This window comes from Lipotes vexillifer, unplaced genomic scaffold, assembly GCF_000442215.2.
Source record: "Lipotes vexillifer unplaced genomic scaffold, Lipotes_vexillifer_v1.1 scaffold71, whole genome shotgun sequence".
Classification (NCBI taxonomy): Eukaryota; Metazoa; Chordata; class Mammalia; order Artiodactyla; family Lipotidae; genus Lipotes; species Lipotes vexillifer.
In genome coordinates this window covers 8,727,494-8,745,078 of record NW_006793703.1, presented here as the reverse complement: position 1 = coordinate 8,745,078, position 17,585 = coordinate 8,727,494, and the positions used below count along the sequence as shown (strand labels likewise).

The window sequence follows — 17,585 nt, the reverse complement described above, 5'->3', positions numbered from 1 at the left end:
GCCCCGCGCCACCCCCCCCCCCCCCACCCTTCCGGAGCCTGCGTCGTCCCCGGACCCAGCCGGGGCTGGCCCCAAGGTGAAGGCCTAGATTCCGGCGCTTCCCGCCACTCCCTGACCTCCGCCGGGGCTCGACAGCCGCCCGCCCGGAGACGGGAGCTGCGGGGGAGGGGGGCACCCACCTGGGAAGTGTCACATGCTGTCCTGGCCCAAGAGTCCCCTCGGGTCCCCGGCGCCGGCCGGCAGTCCCCAGCGCAGGCCCCGGCCGCCCAGCCGCCCCGCCCGGCCGGGAGGGAGGGATCTGCTTCTCTTCGGAAGTTTCAGGTGAGGAAACCAGGGACACACCTTCCTGGAGGAGGGCCGGGGCCCCTCCGCGTCGCAGCCTCATTGGTGTGAAGGGAGCGCCCGCGTCAGAGCTGGGAAGTGCCGGCCGGGCCGGGAGGGGAGCCCGGGGCTGGCGGGACAGCGGCCCGGCGGGGGCCACCCGAGGGCGTGGGACTCGGAGAGCGGAGAGCGGGGCCTCTCCTGGGCCCGGCCAGGTCTCTCACACCTGCTGGGTGTTCCTTCTCCCCAGTATTTCTTCAGGTCTTTACCTGAGCCGGACCCATGCCGATCTTTCCTCTGTTGATGTTCATCTCTTGGCCAGTCTGTGTCTCTGAACTTCTGAGTTTCTGTGTCCGTCTGTATTTGCATGTGTATCATCAGGCCTCCATGTTAATTTCTCTGCCTTGACGGCTACCTGTCTCTCCCTTTATGAGGAAGGGTGTATCCTGCTCCCTCTCCGCCTTTCTCCCTGCCCCGGCCCCTCCCTCTTTTCCTTCCTCCCTCTGACTCCCTAAGAGGGCGCCTCTTAGGGCCTGGGAACGTGCATCTCTACAACAGCATGTCCAGGTCTTTCCTCCATGCATTATCTGAGTTCATGTCTCCCAAGGTGTGTGTTCCTCCTGCATTCTCCCCAGGACTTGTGTGTGTTTGTACCTAAGTATCTAAGCCTATGTCTCAGGCCTGTGTGTCTTCTCACGCCTATATTTTTTTTTTTTTCTGATATTTTCAGGGAAACCTTGTGTTCTCTTGGTCTCTGAGTCCAAGGCTGAGTGGGTCAATCTTTATGCCTCTCTGTAGACTTCAAAGAATGCCAAAATATTCTACTCTGCAGACACACACACACACACACACACACACACACACACACACACACACACAGAGAGAGTAAGAATCCCTCACGTAGGGGACAGAGATTTTTGGTATGTTCATTTCACTTAGATCAGCCCCCAGCCTCACTCGTTACTCCAGTCAAGTAGACTCTGAATGGGCTTTCTGGCTGTTTTGCTCTTAGGACTGCCATGATCTATAAGCCCAAACAGCTATTCGGTGAGACCATTTCAGATTACTGTGCCCATTGGCTGCTGCGCTGATCCCAGCTGAGTAGACCTAACAGTACTTGGAAGGGGGCTTTAGCACAGAATGTCATTAAGGCAGAATGGTTTCTTTTCCAATAGTGTCCCGAAGCAACTCTATATTCAAAGAATGCAGTGCTTTGGCTATAGCACTCCAAGGAGTTAAGCCCTCAATAGTCCAGCAGCCTTTAGCCTACTCTGAGCTGCTACGTAAGGTGTGGGAAGCCATGGGGAAGACCAGAAGTAGGAGTTCAGGTACGTAAGGACAGGCCTCACACATGCCATTAGCTCAGCAAGAAGATAAGGGTGGGGAGTGCAGAAAGTCAAAAGTTTAAGCTAGAACTGTCTATTTCTCAGTTGCCAGAGAGAATTCAGTCCAGGGTGTGAGAGAGCCCTTGACTTCTAATGGCTGAGCAAAGTAAGCAAACTCCTGATCTTTGGGCAGAAGTGACCGATCTCTGCTGTTTCATACTGCCTCCTGGGAGTGGGTACTGTGGTCACAGGTGCCGGAACTGCCTTCTAAACCACCTGGATATCCTTTCTGCTCCACTGTGGCTTCCCTTGGTTCTCCCTCCAGCCCTTTGTTTTCTCTGAACGTGAAGTCTCATAGACTTGACCTCCTCTCGTTCTGCCAGCTCTGACCTATCAGCGTTTTTGTTTTTTTAAGTCACTGCCCCTGACTCAATGATCTTGGGGTCATTGAGAGTTAGGCATACAAGGCTTGACCTGACTTTTCAACTAGTAGTGACATGTAGGAGAGTTAAAACTTACCACTTAGGGAGTTGATCCTTCCCACGGAGCGCCCCTGTCTGCAGGGTGTTTGCATGTGCGAACCATCTAGCGCCCCAGTCTTCTCTTGCCTTTCACTTTGCACACTGGCGTTCTCTTTTTTCTTCTTTTCCATTTCTTGGTGCTTGCTCTTGATGAGTGGGCTTCTTAATCAGGCCTGTCATCCTATACCAAGATCTTGATATCTTCTTTGGGCCATTTCCTCTATAAAGACCAGAGAAGAGAGAGAATGCTACAGTAGAAAGAGGATGGGATTTAGATTCAGATGGGGTGCTTTGGGTGAATTTGAATCCCACCCTTACCACTTACTTAATGCAAAAATCTGGCATATTAACTTCCTGTGCTTCATCTTCATCTTTCTAGGCCTCATTATCCTACTGTCTTAAGTGGGGATAATATTTAATAATCCCTGCCTCACTGGGTTGTTGTGGTGAGTCACCAAGGTAATATATAGAATCACCTTAGTACAAGTGTAGAAGGTGATTGATATGGTTTCCTTTCGTAACAGTGCCTGATAGTTCTGTATGTTGAATGAATAAATTTACAATATCAAGGTGATAAGAGATGGGAAAGGTAAACCAATTCAAAGTAAAGTTATTTTAAAATGAGAGCTGTATTCAGTGGGGGGAAAAAAAGTAAAAGGTTCTCGTTTGGGGGGACATGTTAATTGCAGACAGTGCCTTTGAGATCCAGCCATGATGGAGGAAGGACAGAGAACTGTCCTCTGTAGTTCTAGGTATTGGGAGCAAAGGGATTACAGTGACCTTCTTTGAAGCAGGAACTCATCAGAGTTCTCCCTGGGGCTGTCACGACTCTGACCAGATGCCACCATCCCATGTTACTGGCTGTGTGGCTTCCCACTTGGTTAACTGACCCTCAGTGGATCCAGCACTAGTTCCTTGAATAGTACTCTGGCCTTTCTGATTCTGCTTTTTACCTGATCCCGTGACCCACCTTTGAACCATTTTGAAGTGATTTTGAACTCAGTTCTTTTCTTAACTTGGCCAACCATGGTCTGTCTATCTTTCTCCTTTAAATCCACCCTGACTTGGCCAGTGTGGTTCTTAACTATCCTGTTCTATTCTGATGAACATGTTTTTCTTTCTCATCCTTGGTTTCCCTTTATGTCTTTCCTCGGTTTCCCTTTATTTCTTTTCTCAACCTTTGTACATTGGTGCCAGCCAAAATGTAATGCTCTTCAAGGTATAAATAGTAATTGCCTCATTCTTTTTTTCATTTGTTTACTTAATAGTCATTTTTAGCAGTCAATATACAAAAACCAACTCTCTGCCCCCAAAGAGCTCTCAATCCAATGGAGGAGAGAAACAAGTAGCAAATAATGATAGCAGAGTGTGATGAGTATTATGCTGATATCTACACAAAGTGTGACGCATAAAAGAGAGAGCACTGCTTGGGGATCAAGAGAAGGCTTCAAGGATAAGGTGATGTTTGAATTGACTTGCCTTTAAAAAGTACACTGTTACATGGTGGGGAGGAGGCTAGAGTTAAGGCGTACCAACAGTGGGAATGGAATATGCAAAAACAGAAGCATAAGCACATTCTGTTCAGGGAAGAACAGATAGTGGGCTTAACGTGAAGTAAGGTAAAGAAATGGCAGAGGAAGAAAAAAGAAAAAAGAAGTGGTAACTATGTAAGGTGATGGATGTTAATTAGCTTGATTGTGGTGATCATTTCATAATGTATATGTATATTGAAACATCAAGTTGTACACCTTAAATATACACAATTTTTATTTGTCAATTATCCTCAATAAAACTGAACAAAATCCTTTAGAGGAGACGCATCTCTGGAAGCATAAAGTCCAAACTCAGTAGCATGTATGGCCTTCAAGACGTTTCATGGCCTGACTTCTCACTCTCCCCAGGTCTCTGGAGGCTCATAGTTCTTGAAATATAGGTATATTTTTAACTTGGGCACATATATCATAGGAAAATATATATGCCTCTGCATCTTACTCAATTAAACCTCTTCAAAATGTCTGGGAAATAGTGTCTGAGAATGACCACATCTTTCCACAGAATGGTTACAGCCATGAAGAGTGCCAACAGTTGTAAAGTGACAGCAGGATCCTATCCCGTATTGCAGTAAGCAATCCCTGGAAGTGCTATTATTCGTGTTGTCTTACTTTTTTTGAGTGTTTCATTTGGGGATGTTTCAGAAGTTGTCCCATCCCCAAATCTTGGAAAATAAGGATGGAGATAAAGATGGTGATGATACCTGTTGGCAAAGAGACTAAAACCAGTGAAGCCCATTTAGTGGAGCTCTGGCTCTATCGCAGTGGTTCCCAAACCTGGCAAATCAGCAAAATATTTAGGGAAGATTTTTTTTCTTTGTTATTATTCGTTGGTTTGTTTTTAAGTGTCCCATGTGATTATGATGAGAAGCCAGATTTGGGACTCTTGATATAAAAGCAATGGTTCTTCACCAGAGGCTTTTATCATAATCACCTGATAAGCTTTATGAATTGACTGTTGCCCCAAATCTATGGAGTTTCAATGGCACAGGTTCAAGCAGAACTATTGGAAAATGGCTCCTTGCTGTTTTGGATGCATGATGATAATGGAGACTCTCTGATCCACAGCAGTGGTTTTAAAACAGTTTTTATCTGACTTTCTATCAATAAAAATATTTCAGCAAGTTTCCCCAATATGTGTTTTATTCATTTGTAAACAACATCATGTACTTCTTTATATTAATGTGAAACAGACATTTACAATAATGAGATGAAAACAAATATAATGAAAAGTTCTAATATTTTCATCCCATTCTCCCAATAGATCCACTGAGCATCCTGTTATATGGACCCCTGATAGAAAGAACGGGATCAGTGTTTCCTTAACTGGACCTCAACTCTTATTTAGATTTTATCATCTCCTGTACCTGTCTAGAAGCAGAATCACCCCTGCCCAACCCAGGTAAGGCACTCTCACTCAATTATTTCATTCATTCAGTCATCCAACGTATATTTCTTGTGTTCCCATTATGTGAAAGGCATTGAATGAGAGCCTGGGGATATCGTGGTCCACGTGGTCCTTATAATGTCAGCTTATATTATGATAACGCATAAACATTAGACAAGTGATTACTTAATAATTATGTTATTATAATCTTAATGGGTACAAAAAGTATATATGTTTAACCTAAGAGAATAACTTTATCTGGAGAGTTGGAGAAATCAATAGTTTGGAAGTAATATTTCAGCTGAACTCTGAAGGATGAATACAAATGAACTAGGAAAAGAGGATGGGAAATAGGGCTTCAGGAGGAGGTAAAGGATTTGAAAACCCTGAAGCGGGAAGGTCATGGGCTCATTTCAGGAACTGAACGAAAGCTAGAGTGTTTCAGATCTAGGGGTCAGGGTGGAGAGAGGGACATAGGCACAAAATGAAACTGATGATGTGCATGGAGACCAGAAATTATGGGGGCCTAGGTGACCACATTAAAGACTTCAGTCTTTATCCTGAAGGCAAGGGAAGCCATTGAAGGATCTAAAGCAGGGAGGTGACAGGGCTAAGTGTGCATCTCAAAATGATCACTTAAGAATATAATAAATTATCTGTAATTTTTCCCTTCTTATCTTTTGACTATATTTAGAAACCTCTGCTTTTCCATTGCCCTTAGCTTATACTTTCCCTATTCCTACTTTCTGCAAACTTTTACACAGCCTTCAACATCCAACAGTGAGGTTACTTCCTTGTTGAAGCCATCCCGCTTCTCTAGACCAAACTCCCTCACCATTTGGAGCTAATCTCCATAATGGCACTTCCTAGGTTTTATTATAATTTACCTGCTTAATTTTTATTTGGGGAGGGCAGGTGCAGAAAGTTGGATTGATGACAATCTTCATGGCACACTGTGGTCTCTGGTTCCTTTGGTTTGTTCAAGTTTCCTCCCTTGTTTTGCTCATTTACTCCTTTTGTACTATTTAAAAAAAACAAAAACCTCTGTATTGTTTGCATGGGCATATTTTTAATTTAATTTACATAAATGCTGCTGTGCTATCAATCTTATGATTTTCACTTTTTCCAATCAGAATAAATTTTGAAGGTCTAGTCATTTTTTTGTGTGAACCCTTATCCCTTCCATTTTTATTTTCCTTTTGCCCTATTTTCTTCTTCTATCCTCCTTTAATTTTATCTTATGTGTGAGTATGCATGTGCAAATATATATTTATGAGCCATATTATATTGTTTTTGCTATGAGAAGTACACACACAGAGATACATACTGATATATACATAAATGTTTATACCAGCTCTTACATTAGCAGGAAGAGGGAGTTAGGGTCCCAAGAATTCCTCTGATGGGGGCTTAAAGTCAAATATTTCTTCTATCATCTATATAAACATGTATTTTTTTTCTCTTATTTAGGAGAAGCTGGAAAAGTGCATTATGTCTTTTGTGTGTGTGTATTTTGTCTTTTTTAGACTGAAATCTCATCATATTATTGAAAGAAAAAGTTGGGTCTTTGTGTATTGCCTCTCCTTCCGATGGCCATGATAAAAGGCAAAAACTGATAACCACGTGCTGGTTATTTTGAACACAGAGATGATCTTATTAGTTAAACACTGTCTTTCCCTTGTGCTAGTAGAAAGTCATTGGCCTTATTGCTAATCTCAAGCCCTTGATGTCTAATTCTGGAAGTATCTTGTTCCCCCTCTCAAAGTCGCCAGGGATTGTCCTTAGGTACAAGTGAACCTCTTCCACCCTAATCCATATTGTCCCATTCTTCTTCCAGATGCAGCCACAGCTGCACAGCAGGTTTTCTGTCCTGCTCCTAAGAGCAGGCCCATAGTACCCTGGTGTCACCATGCCCCGAGAGGTCGTGGCAGCAAAGGGAGAGGGCGTGACCAGTCATGTATTGCCGTGTCACAGTTTTGATTGCCGAGGCACAGGAGACAGAAAAACGGAGGCAAGAGTAAAGATGAACAGAGAGAGAGAGAGATGCCATTCGCTTCAGCAGAAACATCGTTCTAGTTCCTTATGATACAAATATTCCTGCTTCCGTGGCTCCCTCAAGATAGGGCTACTGGAGTCATAAAGACATAGAAGCAAAATATTTAAAAGAGTTAGGAGGACAGTTCAATCCTATCCTTTTTTGATGTTCAGAGAGTTCCAGAGAGGTTGTGATTTAAAAGATCAGACCCCTAGCTCCTAGGTAGTGGCCACGTGGGCTTAGCATCCTCTTGATTGTTCAGGTTACCAAGGTTACTGAGCACTTACTTTAGATTGTCTGTGTTCGTGATATCATGACTGCATATATTCGAGGTAGGGTGCTCATTGTTGTGGGACATACAATGGCAATGATGACATGGACTCTGTCCCTGAAGAATTTGGAAAATGTAAATGCAGATAATAACATTCTAAAGCAGGCTCTGATAAGCCTAAAGAGAGGTAAACATCGATGCCAGGGAAAGTTAAAGGAAAGTGTGATTAAAGTGGTAAAAGGAAAGGCTCCCCTGAAGAGGGGAGTCTTGAGCTGCCCCTGGGTAGAAAGTGTGGGCGGGTGTGAGAGATACATTCCCATGATGGCTGATACTCTGCGCCACTCCTGAATACCCAGGTTCCATTCCTGACACGTGCCTGACGGTGGTAAAAGCAACATTTTGGAGAAGGAGTGGGCAGCAAGGTGAGCGTGAAGCCTTGAGACATCAACTCGGGTATGTGCGGAGGTGGTGGAACCATTATCACCTGAAATAACCTGCACCCTCGTGGCCCACATCAACCTCCCCCCGCACGTTTTTGCACAAAGTGCTTCTTTGAAAGAATCTTCCACAAATTTGGTCCCCAATCAAAGTGTATTTTGGATTTCTCGTTTCTGAAGGAAATGTGAGTTTTCTGCTTGGCAGAAGCTATAGCACCATCTTGTGGAAATAAACGCTTTCGGTCACAAGCCTTTTTGTTCTGAAAAGAGTAGTCGTCTTTGCAAAAATCAATCATGAAATGTGTTCTTGGCTCTAAATCATGCTTGGAACACACAATTTACAAGTCACAAAAGGTTTCTCATAGATTCTAAATCTTGATGGCTGAGTTAGCAGCTCTCAATCAGTGGCAGCTTTCTTATTTTCAGAATAATCCCGTATACTTAGGATCCAATATTCTCTCACTTTAGGATTATTTCTTTTAGGCTCTGTGTCCTCAGGTTTCGGTTCTAACCATGTCCTAAGGGATCCCCGTCTTCTTTGAAGCTGCAAAGCAGCTCTAAATCCCCAATGAAAATAAAGGAAAATAAAGGAAAATAAAGGAAGAAACACTGGCTGTCATGGCTCTTTTCAGAGGAGTTGAGAAAACGAGGTCCTTTATATTTAAGGAGCTAAAACACTGTAATGGGGAGCTCAGGGAAAAAGTCATACCTTCCAGGAACTTACAGAATCATGTTCTAGAAATTTTATTGGGTCCACTAAAAAGAAATCCCTGGGAATATAGATTGTTTCCTTAGATTTTGTTAAATTAGATTTTTAGTAGTTAAAAATGGCTCAAACGTCTAACGTTCATAAGTTTTCATTCACATTCTCTTTCTCCTGCTTGTCCCAAGAGGTAGATTTACCACAATGTTGGTGAAGCTTAAGCTTCAGAGACCCCACCAAGGGCCCCTTCCAAGGCCAGAACTAATTTTATAGTCATGAATTCACATTCTTTTTCTTAAAGAAGCTGCCCAAAGTTTTATAAGCTTCAGCCTAGTTATGCTGTTGCTTGTCATCATCATCCCAGCTTCCAGCTTCTCTCTTTGGTTTCTTATGTATCCCTCCAGAATTATTTTATGTACATATGAGCACATACAGATATAGATTATCCACACCTCCTTCCATTATACTTGCTTTTCTCAATGTAACTCAGAAACTTTCTATGTAAGATATAGAAGAACATCCATATTGGGGGTTTTGGGGGGTTTTTTTTTGCTGTACGTGGGCCTCTCACTGCTGTGGCCTCTCCCACCGTGGAGCACAGGCTCCGGACACACAGGCCCAGCAGCCATGGCTCACGGGCCCAGCCACTCCGCGGCATGTGGGATCTTCCCGGACCGGGGCATGAACCCGCATCCCCTGCATCGGCAGGCGGACTCTCAACCACTGCGCCACCAGGGAAGCCCCATATTGTCTTTTGTTTGTTTGTTGCTAACTTCATGACATTCCATTGCACAGAGGTACTGCTCTTTACTCAATCAGCCCCCACTGGTGGAACTTGGTGTGTATTTTTCTTACTTGGTATTGTTTTTGCCATTTTCTTGTCTCCTGGAGGGTTTCAGAGACTTAGATGGTAGCTAAAAATCTTCGGTGGCCACCGGTTTCAGAAGAGGTAAGGATTAAAATAGGTGAAATTGTCAGGGGGAGTGCCAGCCTTGTTAGGTATCTAGGACTGTAACTCTTACCAAAACAGGTCCCCTAGTACCTACTATTCACAACCCAGCATGAATATGTGTATCGGCGTGCTTATTTATGATTGTGAAACAAAGGATGGGTTTTTTTTGTTTTTTTTTTTGCGGTACGCGGGCCTCTCACTGTTGTGGCCTCTCCCGTTGCGGAGCACAGGCTCCGGACGCGCAGGCCCAGCGGCCATGGCTCACGGGCCCAGCCAGCCACTCCACGGCATGTGGGATCTTCCCAGACCGGGGCACGAACCCGTGTCCCCTGCATCAGCAGGCGGATTCTCAACCACTGCGCCACCAGGGAAGCCCCAAAGGATGGTTTTGCTAAAGAAATTCTGAGTATCTGAAGACAAGAGGAAGGGATCATTGTAAGCCTAGGGTGCCTCTGAAATCATACTGGGTAGTCGTTGACTTCACAAAAGGACAAATACCCCATGAGTCAGTAATACTCTATCAGTAACATTGCTGCAGCCCACAGAAAGATTCCCACTGCACACACAATAACAATTTGTTCTGCTAGATCTGATGGAGAAGGGTCAGATAACCCAGGCATGGAGCGCTGGATGTCTGCTGCACACCGGAAGGTTCAATCACTTACTATCTTGACTCTTAACCAACTCCTTTCTGCTCTTCCAGCTCAATACAAACAACATGGGAATATCATTTTGGATAACTGGAAATCCAGCCTTGTTACCCTCTGGTGGAGGTAAAAGTTAAAAGTATCAGCTGTCCAATCTCCCATTACATCCTACTTTCTGGGAAGAAAGGATCATATCTCTGTCTAACAGGTTACCCCAAATCTAACCCTTTGCCCAGTTATGACTTTTGTTCAGACGATCTGTCTTCCTTAGAACTGAACTGTAGTGGGTTTTAGTTAAAGAGAGCACGTTTCAAACCCTCTATCTGTTTTATAAGGAGTCAGGTAAAATATACATAGAGAAAGTAGGGGAGGAGTAAAGAAAGAAGGTGAGAGAAGAGAAATGATGAATCTCTATGCTGTAGTACTAAAAATAATGTTCAGTACTTTTCAGCTTAAAAATTGTTGATATGTATATTACCATTTTGAAACTCCCAGCACCCCTTTGGAACAGATAGGGTGGGTGGCATCTTATCATCATTTTATAGATGGGGAAGCAAAACAAAGCAAAAAGACTGATCATGACATACCTGAACTCAAGCCCCTGGGACCCCCTCCTATCTAGAGATTTGATGATCAGGGCTGACACTGGCTGGGTCCCTCAGGAAGTAGTCTGGGGAGTGTTAGCTGTTCAGAATATCTCTGCTGTAGTGGGGCCTAGAGGATTTGTCTCGAAGCTTTATTTGGATTGTATTTCACATAAAATTGAACACCAATCCATCGTATGTATCAGTGGGAGTGCTGCTGCTGAGGGTCTGGGAGGGGGCTCAAGTCTCTCTATTCCACCCCTTAGTGCCACCAGTTCTCTCGAGTTTCACTGCTGTCCTGAAGAGCCAGAGAGCTAGGGCACTCAGAGCCTCTGATTACTTGTGGCAGAGACTGCTAGATGTTTAACAAAACTGTTTCCTATTATTCCTGGGAAATAACATATATAGGTCACATATCCCAGATTTCCTTGTGGTTCTGTATGACCATGTGACCAAGTTTTAGCCAATGAGATGTGAGCAGAAGTGCCAATCACTTTTAGGCCAGGCCCACTAAAGCCTCCATGCTTTACCTCCTTCCAACACACATGACAACCTTGGGAGCCACATGGACATGGAGACAGATCCACAAGGTGTGAGGACCCTGTGTCTCTGAATCACCAGTTGATGGCTAATTGCTTACTGGTTGGGAACTCCTTCCCTGAAGAAGAAAAAAAAAAATTGTATTATGTTGAAAAAAATACCTTGGTACAATTTAAAACAGTCTTACAAAATCCTAAATGATATTAATCTTTGCTTATTTTGTCCTGGGTTCAACTGTAGTGTGTGAGCAAATGTGTGCTGATATGTATTTAAGAGCCAGAAGGCCAAGAGGAGATCAGAATAAGGTAAAGCCTAAATGAACTTTTTCTTTTCCTTTTTTATTTATTTATTTTTTTTTTTTTGCGGTACGGGGGCCTCTCACTGTTGTGGCCTCTCCCGTTGCGGAGCACAGGCTCCGGACGCGCAGGCTCAGCAGCCATGGCTCACGGGCCCAGCCGCTCCGCGGCATGTGGGATCTTCCCGGACCGGGGCACGAACCCGCGTCCCCTGCATCGGCAGGCAGACTCTCAACCACTGCGCCACCAGGGAAGCCCCTCTTTTCCTTTTTTAAATGGCAATACTGACCCTTGTTTACTTTAAAATTTTCTAAAAATGCAGTATTATTTTTTGCAGTACACTTTCCATTTTGAGTCATCTTTTTAAGCCTTTAATGTTTATCATTTTGAATATTTTCCTGTACCTTAATATATGTCTGCACACACATACAAACACATGCACACACACACACATAGGCTTTTCTCTATAGCAATGAGAAAGTACTATATCAATATGATTTTTTTTTCCTCACTTACTAGAATCTTCCAAACACTACATAGATAAAACTTGTTTATTATAATAGTTGCATAATATTCCGGAATACAGATTTATAATGTTTTATTTAACAGCCCCACTATTGAAGGATATTAGGTTATTTGTGACATTTTGCTATTGCAAATGTTTCCATTTAAAATAAATTTACACATACATATTTTTTACATATATATGTGAATATTTCTATAGGATGTGTTCCCAGAATTGGAATTGCTGCATCAAAGGTATGCACATTTTAATTTTGGAAGAGATATTCCCAAATAACCATGAAATCAATTTATATTTCCACCAAGACTGTGAGGAAATTCCTATTTGCCTACATGCTCAGCCATGATAGAAAGTATCAATCTTGGGCTTCCCTGGTGGCGCAGTGATTGAGAGTCCGCCTGCCGATGCGGGGGACGCGGGTTCGTGCCCCGGTCTGGGAAGATCCCACATGCCGCGAAGCGGCTGGGCCCGTGAGCCATGGCCGCTGAGCCTGCGCGTCCGGAGCCTGTGCTCCGCAACAGGAGAGGCCACAACAGTGGGAGGCCTGCGTACCGCAAAAAAAAAAAAAAAAAAAAAAAAAAAAAAGTATCAATCTTTTTATTTTTGTCCACTTGAGGGGCAAAAAATGGTATCTCATGCTTTACAATTAATTTCTCTAATCATTAGAGAGTCTGTACATCTCTCATCATGTTCATTTGTGGCTTTTAATTGTTCTACTGTGGGGTTCATTTGTCTCTACTGTATGTAGGAATTTTTGCTCAGTTAAAAAACTGGTTTTTGTATTACTATTTTTTTCACTATACATCTATTGAAACTCTGTTAGCTATATTTTTATCTTTTTCTTAAAATGGATTTTCAGAATATTCAGGCTGATTTTTTTGAGTCTTCCTTAACTATAGGCAGAAAAAGATTCCAGAAATCCTGGCTACAGAGAGGAAGTATGCTTAGTGATCATGGGTGTGGTCTTTGGTGTCAGGCTGACCTGGATTAGAACCTAGGTTGTGTCATACACTTTCCTGTAACCACAGGAAAGTTCTTATCATCTCTATGCCTCCATTTCTTCTTTTTAAAAATGACTTCAGTAAAAGTACTAGACTCATAGAATTGTTATGAAGCTTAGACAAGATAATAATGCATGTATCTCACCACAACGCCTGAAACTTAAGTGCTCAATAAATATTAGTTAGTAAATTATTATTTATAATGTGGGCAATAGAGATACAGAATTGGACATTTAAGTTTTATTCTAGGTCCTAGAACCTATCCTAGTGAAGTTACTCTTAACAATCTCCAAGAAGGCTAATAAAACTTAACTTTTCTTAGAGTGGGCATTTCACCTTATGTTTCAGCCAGCCTTATGGAATTCCTATTTCCTGGAGCTGAATTTATTAATTCAGCCGTTACTCTTGTGTTCCTACCATGTTTAAAGACCAAGATATTCAATTATTTTAAGAATCCATTTCATTTTCTCTGCCTGGAACTTATTCTCTATTCCTTTGGAAAAAGTGAAAATCTAAATTCCAGTGAAATGTGAGGAAACCAGCAGACAGAAAATTAAGAAAGAACCTTAAAGATTGTCTAGTTTGACTTCTCATTTTATAGATGAGGAAACTGTAGGCCAGAGGAGTAAAACAACTTTTCTAAGGTCATATAGTGACTTAGTGGGGGAACTGGGATGGGAACCCAGATATCCCAAATCTAAGTCAGCACTCTGTTGACTGAATCATGCTGTGCTCAAGGATGCATCTCTTGGCCCGACATGATTTCAAAAATTAGAAACAAACAAAGAGAAGCACAGGTTAAAAAAAAGATCAAAATGCGTCAAAGCTCTTCAAAGTTTGTCAAGAAAGCAGGAAGTATAAGACACTTCCCCGCTGGTTGGGAAAACATAGCTACATTTGCACCCAGTGGGACAGCATTCCAACTCCCCTTTCATTTGTTTTTGCCCCCTCACAACAACCCATATTTAACAATGATACTCTATATTCACAGTAAATGGTAAACAACAATCCTTCAGGTCTGTGGTTGGCAATCCCTTGTCCACATGCCAAAGATGCTACAGGTGCCAATATCAGGCAGCAAGTGAACCTGCTGCCACACATGGATTCCCGTTCCTATCATTTCTGGGAGCTGCTACGCATAACTGTCTCCACCCTCTTGCCAGGTTTTTAGTTTTTTGTTTTTTATAAATTTATTTATTTATTTTTGGCTGTGTTTGGTCTTCGTTGCTGCACACGGGCTTTCTCTAGTTGTGGCGAGTGGGGGCTACTCTTCATTGCGGTGCGCAGGCTTCTCTTGTTGTGGAGCACGGGCTCTAGGCACACGGGCTTCAGTAGTTGTAGCACATGGGCTCAGTAGTTGTGGTGCATGAGCTTAGTTCCTCTGCGGCATGTGGGATCTTCCAAGATCCCAATGCAAGACTCTTTCTTGCATTGTTTTCAGTTTCACTATCCTGCTAGTTGAGAGGCTCTTCCTCCATCCCTGACCCTTGGAGTCACAGTCCTTTCTTGCTACCTCACTCTCATTTTCACGCCAGTATAAAGTGAAACTGCTTTCTTCAGCAAATTTAAGTACCATTTCTATATGGAGCTCAAGGCCTATCTTTGGCTGGACATTGAAAGTTTTTTCTTCTCTCCTCTTCCTTCTCCTGCAACATCACAATCTTTTTGATTTTTATATATTGGCTGTGTCTTGGTAATTAGATTGCCTTTGTTTGATCCCAGACTAGGTACTTATTACCTATGAGGCTTTGGTTAAGTTACTTAATCTCTTTGTGCTTCTGTTTTCTCACAGGGCTGTTACAAAGATTTGAAAAGCTAATACTTATAAGATGCTTAGAAGAGTGCCCCACCATAGTGAGTACTCAGTAAATATGTGTGCACACGTGCACATGCATATGTATGAACACGTGAGTGATATATGTGAAAACAGAGATGTCCTAGTTCTGGGTCTTAACACCATGCTCAGGTCTAAACCAAACCTCTAATTTCAATGAGAACAGCCTCCGTTCCCACCCTCTCTGTGCTGCTCCAAAACTTTGAACATCTTTAGCGACCATGCCCACCGGACTCACTGACCAGGACCAGAAGCCTTCAATAAGTAATATCTGACTCTCCCAGCCTCATTGTGGCATATATTAGACTGAGAAGGAACCCACACTCTCCTAACGTATCTTATGTTGTGATAGGTTAGCCTTAATTTAATAACATTGATAGTGATGTACTACATTGTCCTGTTAAGTAGAAAAGGCTTGGGAGTCAGATTGTTGGGGTATGAGTCTCACATTTGCCATCTGCTTAATATCTGCATCTATAAAATGGGATGATAATGAGAAATGGATTTGTTATGATGATGAAATGTGGTGATCTCTGTAAACTAGCTATCAATGTGCAATGGGTGGCACAGAGTAATTAATAGTACTATTAACTATTATTATTAACACCCCTTTTTCCATTCAGTTGCCTCTGCTTAGGGCTTTCCATTCACACCCAGCGACTGAAAGTCGGGCTGTAGCACTTGCTAGCTCCTCCTAAGTGAAGAGTGTATGTTTATTCAGAGAGAATCATAGATATTTTTCTTGAGAAGATGAAAAGAGTTTGGAAACAAGTGGCCATCAAAAGCCCAGGGCAGACTGGAGAGTGGATTTTGTTGGGTAATTCCCTGGGATGCCAGCTGAACGTGTGTGGACTCACTCTCTGATCTCAGAAATTGTAAGACAGATGATAGGATTTAATCAACAAAATCAATTTCCCCTAAGCCTAAGTAGGCATTTAGGTACATTTACTATTTGTAAGAGGATTTACAATTGAGAGGAAACATCCCAATGTGGGGTAAAAATGGACAAAGTTATTACTGGATTCTGGGTCTCTACCTGTAGCTACAGTACTGTAAAAAATTGTTACTGATGTGGCTCCATCAGTAATGCCTGCCATTCTGCTATTACTGCACACACCTGACGAAGTCAGAGGTAGAGTGTCTATTTTAACCTTGTCGGCCCCTTAGTAGTGGATGGAATAAATTTTTACCTCTAGATAGTCTTAATGCACCAAGCAGTTAAATGAAAAAATAAATATGTTTGATAGAATTAAATATTACGAATGCAGCAAAACTTAAATACTTTATGGGGGAGGAACAGAGAATGCTTTACAGAGTGTCGTGGGTCATTTAGTCTCAGACATAAAGAAAGTGATGAACTTAGGTGGTATTCAGTACCCAAGGCTCCAAGTAGACTACTGAGGGCGGTGATTCAAATGTCACTCCAACTGGAAATGACTTTCCTTGAACAGTGCTCTCCGCAGGGCACTCTTGACCTCTGTGTTCCTCAGGCTGTAGATCAGTGGGTTCAGCATAGGTTGAAAAAACTGTAAAACAGGAAAAGGATCTTCTGCTGGGTGGCTGGACTTGGGGGCCACGTACATGACGATGGCACTGCCGAAGAAGAGCCCGACCACGCAGAGGTGGGAGCAGCAGGTGCAGAAGGCCTTTCTGCGGCCCTCACCTGACTGCATCCTCAGGATGGCAACCAGGATGCGTGTGGAGGAGACCAGCACCAAGCAGAGGGGCCCAACTAAGACAAACACAGAAGCAGCAAAGACGACAACTTGGTTGAGCCAAGGCATCAGCACATGCCAGTTTGAGGACAGACAGGATTTCTCAGAAGTGGTTGATTTCATGCAGCCTCCAGAAGAGCAGTCTCAGGATGAGGCCCACGTGGACCAGGGCCAGGAGGGAGCCACATGCCCAGGAAATCACCACCAGGGTGAGGCTGATGCTTCAGCTTACAATGACAGAATATTGGAGGGGGTGGCAGCTGGCCACATACTGCTCATAGGACGTTACCACCAGGAGAAGACACTCGGCGTAAGCAAGAGTCAAAAAGAGAAAGGTCTGTGTCATGCAGCCAGCAAAGGAGATGGGCTTGGCTGGACTCAGGAGGTCTCCCAGCACCTGGGGCACCGTGTTGCAGGCACAGGCTATGTCAACGATGGCCAGGTGTGAGAGCAAGAAGTACACTGCAGTCTGCAGTCCAGTGAGATGAGCCCCAGGATGACCCTGTTTTCCAGCAGGGTGAAGGTGTAAGACAGGAAGAAGAGCCCAAAGAGAAGCATCCGAATCCTTGGGCCAAGACAAAATCCCAGGAGAATGAATTCTGTAACCACTGTCTGATTTTCCCCCATTTCACTGTGAAAAGGATAAAATGGGATTGCTTAGAACAGAGTTATCGAAAATATCTAGACATTATTTCATAAAAATAGTCATTTTTAAAGGACATAATTTTAGGGTGATGACTAGTTTTTCATTAAGTTAATCACTTAATCTAACATCCAGTTTTATAGGAAGGGGATTGTGTCACCAATGATAGGTTACCTAGAGCCACTGACACTTGCGATGGGGAGAAAGACTGTCAAATCAAAAAAGGAAATAAAATAACCATGAAATAGGGATGATCTTGGAGCTGCACGTGTCAACATCACAAAGAGAATTTCTGGGAAG

General features: G+C 43.2%; 2 protein-coding genes across 2 annotated transcripts in view; both read right to left on the bottom strand.

Moving 5' to 3' along the window:
• ARHGEF5 (Rho guanine nucleotide exchange factor 5) overlaps positions 1 to 233 on the bottom strand; it is a 26,577-nt gene extending 26,344 nt beyond the window's left edge. Inside the window, exon 1 of the mRNA XM_007466655.1 lies at positions 180 to 233. The gene's annotated coding sequence lies outside the window, so the exon portion shown is untranslated. The remainder of the gene's footprint in view (positions 1 to 179) is intronic.
• A 16,112-nt stretch (positions 234 to 16,345) lies between these two features.
• On the bottom strand, positions 16,346 to 17,269 carry LOC103073995 (olfactory receptor 2A1/2A42). Its single transcript, XM_082931394.1, is given in 3 exon segments — positions 16,346 to 16,702; positions 16,704 to 17,107; positions 17,110 to 17,269. Coding segments are annotated over 3 exon segments (921 nt in total).
• Between the last annotated feature and the right edge of the window lie 316 nt (positions 17,270 to 17,585).